The 12,477-nt window shown below is 37.8% G+C and overlaps 1 protein-coding gene across 6 annotated transcripts in view; it reads left to right on the top strand.

Annotated features, from left to right (window-relative positions):
* Positions 1-10,337, top strand: part of CHL1 (cell adhesion molecule L1 like) — a 220,588-nt gene extending 210,251 nt beyond the window's left edge. For all 6 annotated transcript variants that reach the window (XM_044253141.1, XM_044253142.1, XM_044253140.1 and 3 more), the window contains 2 exons: positions 2,146-2,218; positions 6,634-10,337. In XM_044253141.1, coding sequence (XP_044109076.1) covers positions 2,146-2,218; positions 6,634-6,850 — 290 coding nt within the window. In that variant the 3' untranslated portion in view covers positions 6,851-10,337. The remainder of the gene's footprint in view (positions 1-2,145; positions 2,219-6,633) is intronic.
* The last annotated feature ends 2,140 nt before the right edge of the window (positions 10,338-12,477 follow it).

Here is a 12,477-nt window from a genome sequence, read left to right as displayed (position 1 = left end):
TTAATATAAGGGGAAAGATTTAGATCCCACTAATATTAGTTTGATGATGTTCAGATTAGTGAAAAGTTCTTTTATTGGCTTATTCTTCATTTAGCAAATATTTATTTTTTTTTAAAAGATTTTATGTATTTATTTATTTGACAGAGACAGAGATCACAAGTAGGCAGAGAGGGATGAGAAGCAGGCTCCCTGCTGAGCAGAGAGCCTGATGCAGGACTCGATCCCAGGACCCTGGGATCATGACTTGAGCCGAAGGCAGAGGCTTTAACCCACTGAGCCACCCAGGCGCCCAATTTAGCAAATATTTATTGGGAACCTATATGTGTATTGAACAATCAAAGAAGAGCACATTTTTTAAATTTTTATAACATCTAAGCATTTGGTGCATGGAGATTTATGCAATTGTAGATCTTATTTTTTTTCCTATGAGGACTGAATTATTATGAATTAGATTTTCAATGATTAATGAATGTCCTAGTTAATTGGAAAATTTAAAGACATATAGCATCCCTTTTTGAGGATCCCCAACCAGTAGTCACTTGTGAAGTGTGACCCTCTCCAAATTCTAATGATGGAAAAGAAAAAAAAGTCAGCGTTTTACATTATAGGACAACTATAAGAATCCCTCGGGTCTCTGATAGTAGTAGTAAAAGATGTCACGAAGAAGGATTGTTACAGGGTTGCTGGGTTCCTCTCGCGGAGTCAAAGAATGAATCTTTCAGACACAATGGGTGAAGTGAAGTGAAAGCTTATTAAATGAAGCTGAGAGCAGAAAAGAAAGAAAAAAGCTCTCTAGGGTGAGAGGGTCCTGAATGGGTTGGCACTGAGGACTTCCAGTGGCAGTCTTTTATTGAGAACTGCCTAGGAAGCTCGTGGCCTTGAGAGACTTCTGCCATCTTGCTTTGTTCACTTATCTCTTGTTCCTCTCTGTCTCAGCATCCACCAGCCAGGCATAGTTTCTGAGCCTTGTCAGGGGAGTCAGGGGAGTCAGGGGCCTCCTGTCTCTCCCTGTCTATACTTTAATCCTTTCCCTGCTCATGGGACAGGACCTGTGGGCAGAAAGAGCTGTACTGGGATTGTGAGGAGTGACTGATGGTATTCTTTTTAATTCATGGGGGTGAGGGACAGCACAAGTCTCCGAAGAATCTGGAAACAAGGCTTTCAGGACCTTAAGGGGCCAGCTGCTGCCAAGCTGAGGTTACTTTTAAACATTAAGGGACTAAAGCAGCCACGAATTCCTTGAGGAAGGTCCTGATCTCCATGTTTCAGATTATCTCTCAGTGGGCTGTAAGCGCCAGAGAGATTTTAATGTAAGCTACATTTCTTTTGCCTTTGTTTCCCATATCAAGTAGGAAACTTTTTCTTCCTTTTTTTTTTTTTTTAAAGATTTTATTTGAGAGAGAGTGAATGAGTGAGAGAGCACAAGCAGGGGGAGAGGGAGAGAGAGAGGGACAAGCCGACTCCCTGTTGAAGAAGGGAGCCCATCACGGGGCCATGACCCAAGCTGTAGACAGATGCTTACCTGTCTGAACCACCCAGGCATCCCCCACATCAGGATTTTTGCTTGAGTCTAGTAAAGTGAAATAAGAGCCCCCTGGTTCCTTGTCCCACTGTTTGGAATAAATCAAATTTAAAATGTCACTTTAACCTGAATATTCTGATTTTGGGGGCAATTATGAGTGAGAGAGAGAGCAGAACAGCCAGAGGGTTGACTCTTAATCACTTTAGTTTCGTGACATAGATCTGGTATTCACCTATACCGTCTTCAAAAAGTTTTGGATAATAAACTGTGTATCTAGTAATTTGGTCTCCATTAAGAAACCATAACTAAGTTTGACTCTTCCAGTAAGACTTGTTGCCCACCTAATACTGAGCAGTCTCATGGAGACCTGGAACATGCTGTAATTCTGATGACGAATCAGGAGAATCCAGGAGATCATTTTCCTTTTTTTTTCTTAAACAAAGAGGTAACTAATGGGTTGTAGATACAACCACAAAAACAATACAACACAAAACAAAAAACCTGGACTCATAGTATCAAAAAGTTGGAGCAATGCTGTTCTCACTGATTACCCATCTTTAAAAACACTGTTACTATGCCTTTAAAAATGATTTGTGTTACTTTCCCCACTATTTGTTTTTTAGTGAAAGAAAAGGAAGATCTGCATCCAGATCCAGAAGTTCAGTCGGTGAAAGATGAGACCTTTGGTGAATACAGGTAAACAGTGTTCCATTTAAAAATGCATCAAAACACATACTCATCAGGTTATAAGCCTAAAAATACAAAACAAACAAGTATTTATTCTTAAAGTAAAGGTTACACTACTATTCTTTTTAAAGAATAGTTTGCAAAAATAGGGCCTGTTTCAGAGAGAGCAACCCACGTCCAGGTGCAGGGGTGTGTGTGACCTTACTGTAGGTAGATGTGTATGCTGCGAGACTTCTTAAAGCTCTGTGTTCTATGCGAAAGGACATGATTTCAGTATTTTTATTAAAAGTGAATTATTTATTTGGAGTATTAAAACACCTTGGAGACTTCAGCATGGCCATTATGGGCCCAAGTTTCATGCAGTTTACATCCGTGAACATATATTCTGTGCACCTTCTGTGTAGACTTGGCAAAGCTAAGTTACAAATTACCTTTGTCCTCAAGAGGGACTTAGTCTTCAGAGGGGAAAAAAAAACTGTCCTCAAGAGGGACTTAGTCTTCGGAGGAAAAAAAAAAACTTACCTCTGCAAATGACTGTAGTTAGGTAAAGAGAATGAGAGAGAAAAAAGGGAGCGACTCCTGTGTGCCTTGAAGGGATGCTGATAAAGGATCATCCAAAGAGATAAGATAGGCTGAAAAGAACGAAATGGATTGTGTTACTGTTAGCTAATGGGTAGAGCATGACCAAACTTCAGGGTACAGAGGCGTGTCGTACCTGGTAAGAACCACAGGGTATCTGGAGGAAGGAGGTAGCTCTTGAAGATGGATTCAACTTCTCAGTCTCCCGTTGCTCACCATCTTCCCCCTTCCACTACCATCTCTGTTTCTTAGCCCTTCCTGTTTCAGATGTCCTTGTTTTCCATCAGGTTCTCTGTATATTGCCGCCAAGAGAGCTTGCAACTCCTGGGCTTATACAGCCTTTAGCACACAGGAGGCCAGAATTCATTTGGTAATAGAGACCTGATTGATTCCAACTGGTCCATCCCTGGATCCATTACTATAATCAGTGACATGGCGCATTATGATGAGCTGTTCTGGGTTAACTGATGTACATCTGAGCCTCATTATAGGCTCTACTTTGCTCTATACTAATTGTTCTTTTTTCCACTTAATCAAAGTTCTCTTTATATTTTTATATTTCTTGATTAATCACTTGAAGTTCTTTCCAGAATAAGGATCATTAGAGGGAGAAGGAGGAAGGAAAAAGGGGAGAGGAGGAGGGAGAGAAGGAAAAGGGAAGGGAAGGAGACAGAGACAGAGAAACTTGGGACTTTACAAATTTGCAAATTGTGGCTCAAATTTCATGAGGCAAGAATCATTAGGGGCCTATGGAAACTTCAAAATATATTTGAAAGACAGATATTAAGAGTTCAGTTTTATAGGCACGAAAACTCTAATAATGCCTTGTTCAAAAACCCATTCCCCCATACCCTCCTACCTCTTCAAAAAAGACAAAATCATCCCCTGCGTTATTTTGCCTGGCATCCCATTAATATAATTATTTATTAATAATTTAATTAAATTCCTTTAATCTCTTCATGTTTTCCACCATCTCTTCCCAAAACTACATGCTCATCCAGAAAATTTTCTAATCTTCAAGTTGTCCCAAGAGACAGTGTCACTGGATGCTGTTCTCGTTCGTGATGTGAATTGTCATCCTTCCAGCTTCTGGTAATCGTTTCTTCACTATTTGTTGCCTGGTCCCTAACCTAATGCCATATTTTTGTTTTTGTTTTGTGTTTCTGTAACTGTAAGCATCCCCCACCCCCGCCCCAGGAGCCAATATAGCCAGGTTATGCCGCTGCCAAAAATGACTCCCAAATCTTTTTTTTTTTTTAATTTATTTATTTGACAGATAGAGATCACAAGCAGGCAGAGAGAGAGGGGGAAGCAGTCTCTGCACTGAGCAGAGAGCCCGATGCAGGGCTTGATCCCAGGAACCTGGAATCATGACCTGAGCCAAAGGCAGAGGTTTTAACCCACTGAGCCACCCAGGCGCCCCCCAAATCTTTTTCTTTCTAAAGTTATGTTTCGAACACAGATGACGCTGTTCATTTTGATCACTTTGGAGTCCTGGATGGGGGATGAGCATCCAGGAGCGACACAGCGGGGGAACTATAACAGCAAATTGAGCACGGGCTCTACAAGTGACACTTGCCATCTTTGCTCATTTTACTTGGGCCAAAGCAAGTCACATGACAATGTATAAGTCAAGAAAGGCAGAGAACTGCCACCCTGCCCTGCCCCCAGGAAGCTGAGAGATGGACCTATTTGATAAACAACACCGATTACCAAAAATAGTACAGTGCTAATCACATTCTAATTATATACATAGCCAAAATCAGCCTTTTTAAAATTTTATGAAATCATTTAATTTGGTGTACAGATTTATAGTGTGTACGCAGTTTACATCGTAATAGTAGTTAGTAGTTAGTACCTAAAAACAAATCTTGAAAACAAGAAACCAGGGCACCTGGGTGGCTCAGTGGGTTAAAGCCTCTGCCTTCGGCTCAGGTCATGATCTCAGGGTCCTGGGATGGAGGCCCGCATTGGGCTCTCTGCTCAGCAGGGAGCCTGTTTCCTCCTCTCTCTGCCTGCCTCTCTGCCTACTTGTGATCTCTGTCTGTCAAATAAATAAATAAAAATCTTTAAAAAAAAAAAAAAGAAAAAGAAAACAAGAAACCAGACCCTTAAATACAGAGAACAAACAGGGGGGTTGCTGGAGGGGTGGGGGTGGGTGGGTGAAATAGATAAAAGGGATCCAGAGCAGACTTACTGAGCACTGAGTAGTATACAGAATTGTTGAATCATCATATTGTATACCTGAAACTAATATAACACTGTGTGCTAATTGTGCTTCAATAAAAATACACATTGGGGTAAAACAAAAAACAAATCTTGATCCAGAAATCTAGAAGACCATACCATTTGATAGACATTTTACTAACTCAGGAGCTATTTTTGTTGAAGAATAAAACTCAAACCATAAATTTAGGATCCTTGTAGTATTTAGGTTCTAAAAATGCCAGCCATCTTTTAAAAAATTCAACAAACTTGAGTTTATAAACTGTATTAAAGAAAGTTCTTCAGTTACCAGAAACAAAATTTGAATGATTAACCTAATCAAAGAGAAATTTGGGGGCACCTGGGTGGCTCAGTGGGTTAAGCCTCTGCCTTCAGCTCAGGTCATGATCTCAGGGTCCTGGGATCGAGCCCCACATCGGGCTCTCTGCTCAGCAGGGAGCCTGCTTCCTCCTCTCTCTCTGCCTGCCTCTCTGCCTACTTGTGATCTCTGTCTGTCAAATAAATAAATAAAATCTTTTAAAAGAGAGAGAGAGAGAGAGAAATTTAGGGAAAGATTAAGGGGTATGTGTGGGATCAAAGGTAAAGACAAAAGATCATGCCTTGATGACTGGGAATTCCAAAAATTAATGAACTCAAAGGGAATAACATTATCCCTTTTGTATGTCAGCAGACTGAGTATCTCTGCATGTCTCAAAACCCCCAATTTTAGAGGGAACCAGAAGTATTGTGAATAATAGAAAGCAGTTTCTCATTTACTCAGTATAATGCCAATTGGTTATGACTTTTTTTTTTTTTACTTTTTCAGAGTTTATTAGAAGACTCCTGTATTTGTTTTGACACCTTTCAGAATGATTTCAAATGATATTTCTATTAAAAAAAAATTCTCTCTCTCAAATAAATAAAATAAAATCTTAAAAAAAAAAAATTCCATTAAAAAAAAAATTCTGTTTCCTGTCTTGGGTAATTAAAATATAAAAGATAATGACTATTTTAGTATCATTTGTAACATTGTACAATATCAACAGTAAGAATAGGAAAATTGTCTAATTTTTAATGACACAAACATATTCTAAGAATTGTTTCTTAGATTCACTGAAAATGTAGTGAATCTCTGAGATGAAAACGAATTTGTTTCTTTTTTTTTAAAATTTTTTATTCTTTATTAACATATAATGCATTATTAGCTCCAAGGGTACAGGCCTGTGAATCACCAGGTTTACACACTTCACAGCACTCACCATAGCATATACCCTCCCCAGTATCCATAACCCAATCACCCTCTCCCTAACCCTCTTCCCCCAGCAACCCTCAGAAAAAGACAATTATCATATGATCTCCCTGATGTAAGGAATTTGAGAGGCAACGTGGGGGATTTGGGGGTAGGGAAGGAAAAAATGAAACAAGATGGGATCAGGAGGGAGACAAACCATAAGAGACTCATTTCACAAAACAAACTGATGGTTATGACTTTTTAAACACTTATTTGTGTCATTTAGGGTTTATGTGTCTGCAATGCTGATGTGAATGTCTTGAAAATTTTAAGACCTATTAGCACTTATGCATGCATCTTGCTTTATGTGACTGTCTCAGATTTTGTTGAACGATTCTTTGTTTTGTAGTGACAGTGATGAAAAACCTCTCAAAGGAAGCCTTCGATCCCTTACCAGGGATATGCAGGCCACAGAAAGCGCTGACAGTTTAGTCCAGTATGGAGAAGGCGACCACGGTCTGTTCAATGAAGATGGATCATTTATTGGCGCTTATGCGGGGTCTAAGGAGAAAGGATCTGTTGAAAGCAATGGAAGTTCTACAGCAACATTTCCACTCCGAGCGTAAATGTATCCCATGTAAACATCCGTGGTTCACACCAACCTTCCATATTTATCTGTTCAAGGGAGCAAGAACTTTCACGTAGGAATAGAAACACATCGGCAAAAGATTTCATCCAGAATCCGAACATCCTGCAATTATGTTGAGAAAAATAGCACTGCCTTGAAAAAATAAAATACCAAGCACTACAGGCCTATATTGTTTGTTTTGTTTTGTTTTTCAGGTGCTGAAAATGCAGAACACAAAACAAATCCTGTATTTAGATTCACCTCAACTGAACCCAAAGTATCCACACAGTGTACTCCCATTTTTGCCTGGTTTTACTGTTCACAGTGTTTGCCTAGTTGTTGCTACCTTGTGGGTTTTTCTCTGTGTACCCATTTGTATTCAGTCTCTGAGAACTGTCTAGTGACTTTGCTTCACCGCAGGTAAAAAGATGGTAAGCAGACTGGTTATTTAAAATGTAAAGAGGGATATGAATGTCTTATTAAAGCAGTTCATTGAATATATACAGTCTAAATCTATTATTTAAATTTGTAGTAGCAGGAGTCTTAGGTGAACAATCAACTCATATTTATTGAAGGCCTAACTGTTTGCCCAGAGATGGTCATGTTTAAATAGGGTTCTAACTTTGTCAGTTTCAACATGAGGTTTTTTTTTTGTGTCTATCAGTTCTGACATCTAGAACGATCTTTTGTTTGTTTGTTTGTTTGTTTGTTTCCTTGGACTAAATTCAGCTGCAAAGGAGGTGGTGGTCAGAAGGTTATCTTATGAAAAGAACAGGCCAAGGTATCCGTGATGCTGGAGTCTAACGGCTATTTCTATTTAATATTTCCATTTCTAAATTGACTGCTTTTACCTTTTTTTCTATGTTTATATAATGGCAAGCTCACATATATTTCATGAATGCATTGTACATATTATGTTAATATTTACACAATTTAAAATATAGATGTGTTTTATTTTGAAGTGAGAGAAAGAACATTAACAGGCATGTCTGTACAGCTAGAGTATATAGTGAGAAAACGTTTTTCCTGATTCCAGAGCTACAACCAATAACATGAGGTTCCAAAACTGAAGACTTTGTATAAAGCATTTGGATTTTGTTCTTATATTGCTTTCTCTGACAGTCTCAAAATAAAAATATCATATAAATATTGAGGGAAATGTTCTCCTATTTTTCAAAATAAGTTTTTATTGTTCAGTATATTCTTACCCCTCCCCCCTCCAAAAAATGTTTACAATAGAAATTTCCATACGTATGTTTGCCTTTCACATTTTAAACATCTTCAGGGTGGGATCACTCTGTTCTTCTGTCCAAGTCAGTATAAATTCAGGGAATTCATTTCCTGGTGTGTGAGCTACTAGTCCTTCTAAAATTGTACATGAAAATGGTTTAAAAAATAGTATGAAGGACTGTGCATGCATGCCAATAAAATTCAGTGTTCAACTTCTCACTTAATGGAAACATTTTTAACCCTACCATGAAATTCTTAATTGAAAGTGACTCAGAGATTTTACTTTATTTTTTGAACTATAGCTGTGGCCATATATTGTTAAATCCTGACTTTGATTTATGCAGCCCACTGTGTTTCTTGTGGACCAAAATTAGGGATGGTTTTATGATGGTCAATGTATTAATCTACGTGGAGTATCTAATTGTCATTTTAAACCTGTGTGTCCTCCAAAATACATAGGCAGCAAAAGAATGTCTGATTTAAAACAATGTGTCCTGGGTTCAGGACTTGACCAAACTCCCAGAAGTCAGAGTTTCCGAAGGGGAAGGTATCTTGGTCCTTACCCTGTGTGTGAGGACCCACACATCCAGCAGTGTACCCTGTACCTCATCCCCATCTGATTTCTAAAGCACTCTTCTGAAGGAAGAATCATCATGTTTTGACTTGTCTGGGAGGAATTTCTGGTACTCGGCTACTGACGAGACCAAGGTTGGGACTTTTGAGTTTAGTTCTGCTGTTTCTCTAGTTCCTCTTCTTTGTCCTCAGCCAAAAAGGTTTTATGAGAATAATGCATGTTGGAAATAATCTCCGAAGAGCATTAGGGTATAGATTTATTATAAATTTCACAATCTTTAAGTTAGAAGTTAACACAAATACTGAATTGTTTCATTTTCCTAGACTTCAGTGTTCCCCTTTAGCAGTCTGAGCAACAGGGATGTTTCTGCTCATATTTTCTCAATGACCGAAACTTACAGATATGATCAATGACATTGCATTGTGACTGCCTTTTGGTATTATTCTTCCTACCTTTTCTAAATACCACTCGGCTTCTCCTGGGAATCCTCAGTGCAGAAGGAATTTGTTTGTAACTAACTTTCTCTGTTAACTGTCAATATTATTTTAATGTAATAGATTGTATATAATCTCAAGGATTGTTGGTGGGGAGGGGGTAGTTCCTAGAGAATTGTCCATGGGTTGGGAAAATCCAAGTTCTCTTCCTGGTTCCAGCACTGATTTTGTACATAAACCTTAGGCACGTTGCTTGACCCCTTTGCTTCATACTGTCTCAACGACAAAGTGCTAATGATTATCTCAGTTACCTTATCTTTGTCACAGGGTGTTCTTTTTTATGAAGAAAAAAATTTGAAAACGATAAAAGCTAAGATGCCTTTTAACTTCATAACAAACCTTTAATCTAACAATGTATCAAAAAAGTCACCCCACATACACCAACTCAACTTTTTTCCTGTGAGCACATAAATATATTTTTATAGAAAAACAAATCTACAGGAAATAAAATCTACTGTTCAGCGAGCAGTATGATTTGCACATGCCATCAAAATTACTAATCAGAAAACAATTAAGCAGGGTCTTTGCTATACAAAAGTGTTTTTCACTGATTTTGCATGTGTATTTGTAAGAAGATGTGAATTTGGTGAATTATTCTATTGGTATAAAGGCATCTGATATTTTAGATGTACCCATGTTTATAAAAGTGTAAAGCACAATGAAATTATGCTGGAAGTCTCAAATAATATTTTTTTCCTATTTTATATTCATGGAAGAGATGAGATAAAGAGAGAACAATAATGAGAAATGTTGGTGTGTTTTTCTAAGCACTTAAAACATAATTGCCAATTGAAGCGCTAAATATGTTTACATGCCATTAAGATAAGATTCTTGTAGCAATTTTGAATTGATTATAAAGGGACTGGGTTTGTAATCTGTGGTAGTATATATCCTAGTGTTCCCATAGTGAAATAAGTAGGGTTGAGCCAAAGCTTACTTTGTTTTGTGTCTTAAACTGTTTGATTACATCATCAAAAGAGATAAAAGGTATGTAGAACTGGTTTACCTGATTACTTTTTTTTTTTTTTTGGCTTAGATTAATACTCTTGGTAGAACTTTATTAAAATGTGTTTGTATTGTAGGTGGTGTTTGTATTATGCTTATGAATATGTATGGTTTAAAAATATTTTCATTATACAAGAAATTCAACTTTCCAAATAAAAGTTCAACTTCGTGTACTCCAAAAATGTTTGTATTCTTTGCTATCCAGACAAGAAGAATCAGAATTTATAAATCAGCCTTACCTCCAGTTGCCTCTGATCCTGGAATATCTATAAATGAAGCATAAATTAAAGTATAAATGACATAAATAAAAGTATTTTGATTTGAATGACTATACTTACAAATAGATCATTTAATAGCAAAATCTACAACATGTAATTTACCAATAAATTCAGTGCTTAATGTTAAATGTAAAATTAAGATGAATGTGTATTCATTTGATTGTTTTTAGAACAATGCAGAAATGTCAATTTTTAAGAAAATGTCCAATATAGTTTCAAATAAGGCTAGCAAGTAATTGGGACACCCAGACGATCTATTGAACATTGTGATTTTTGAAAAGTGTTTTATGTGTGTTAAGCACTTTACATACATTATCACATTTAACCTCTGAAACAGTCTTCTGTTTGTAGAATTAAGGCACAACATGGTTAAATAATGTGGTAAGTGTAACCAGCATGGGCTAGAGTTGGGAATTAAGCCCAGTGCTGTCTGGCTTTAAGACTCAGAATCTATATTAGTATGTATATACATACTAATATATATAGAATATATATTAGTATATATTTTTTAGTTCTCTCACTCCTCCACATTACCTTAGAAATGCTAAAGAAAGATAAGTCTGAGTTTAATGTTGACTTACTAATTATGTTTAGAAACTTCTTGGTTTTAAGATACATGATCAAAACATACACAAGGGGAAAACAATATATGTATAAAACAACTGAATATGTATAAACTAAAAAGTAGTAATTGAAATAAATTGAAAATTTGCCACCTTATGGTTCAGTCAAGAGGAAGATATGGCATCTGAACTTGTTGGGCTCTGGAGTTCTCTGCAGACTAAGTCTTAGGTTCCTGTCCTACTCTACTGTTCCTCAAATGTGTCTTATACATCAGGCTTGATTGTCATGTGCAGACATATGACCTCAAGGTATTTTTAGCCCAGAATTCTCCAAATATCTGATGCTTTTTATTTATGACTTCCTACTTGACATCTCCTTTCCTGATGTTTGAAGGATATTTCAAACTCAGTGTTTCAGAAGTGAATGAATAACTTCCCCTTTCCAAATCCATTCAACACCCCACCCTGTCCCTCAAATGTACCTACAGTTAAGTGATTTTCAGCAATAGTATCTATCCAAGTACTCAAGCTATAAATGTATCTTCCTTATCAAACTTTCTCCCTTTCCCCATGCTCAATCCGTAGTTAAATTCTGTTAATACTATTGCCTGTGTATCCCCTGAATGTATCCACTGCTCTGTACTGTCATCATTTGGCTGGACCACTTTAATGCTAACTGGTCTTTCTGTGTCCATTGGCTCCCTCTCCAAACTTCTGACCAGTATACAGGCAGGGTGATATCTGAAGTGCATATCTGTTCATACTGTTTCCCTATGAAAACCACCCCCCAGTGTCTTGCCAATGACTTTCCTTTGCTCTTAAGGTAATGTCAGAAATCTTCAATTAGTCTTCAATGTTCTGCATGGTTAGACCTCTACTAAGCTCCCAGTCCCATCATTTACAATTCTCCCTCCCTCTCTCCAGTGCTGTCATAATGGTCATATCAAAGACTTAAGGTTCTCTAGACCTAGTCCATCTGGTTCCAGCCACTGGTGGTGGAGCAGCTCCACTCTGTAGACTACAACAGATGAACTCAGATGGGATATAACAGTAGTGCTCATGATCCACCTCTTGCTGGAGGTCTATTTCCTGAGCACTGTGTCATGAGGTGCCCGGAGACCCTGCCTTGTGCCTATTCATGCTCAATATGGAAATATGATGGAGTTAACACCCTCTGGAGCAAATATTTATCCAATGAGAGAAGGGAGCTGGTGGATAAATTCCAACCTGCTCTTATGGCCCCTCTCCACTCCCGTATCCTGGATGGTCCCATAGATTAGAACAAACATTTGCATTTATCAGTGGCCAACCCAATACTGCACCTTCTGCTGGTTCTTCCTCTTTGTCTGCCTCACTCTCTTCTTTCCTCATGCCTAATCCCAACTTATTAGGACAGCACTCCCTAATAAATTAGTAGCCCATATACTGATTGCTATAGACACAGCTGATAAGGACTCCAGGCTGACTCTTATCTTTTATCA

This window comes from Neovison vison, chromosome 6 (genome assembly GCF_020171115.1).
Source record: "Neovison vison isolate M4711 chromosome 6, ASM_NN_V1, whole genome shotgun sequence".
Classification (NCBI taxonomy): Eukaryota; Metazoa; Chordata; class Mammalia; order Carnivora; family Mustelidae; genus Neogale; species Neogale vison.
The sequence above is the reverse complement of the archived record's forward strand: the minus strand, read 5'-3'. Positions and strand labels throughout refer to the sequence as shown.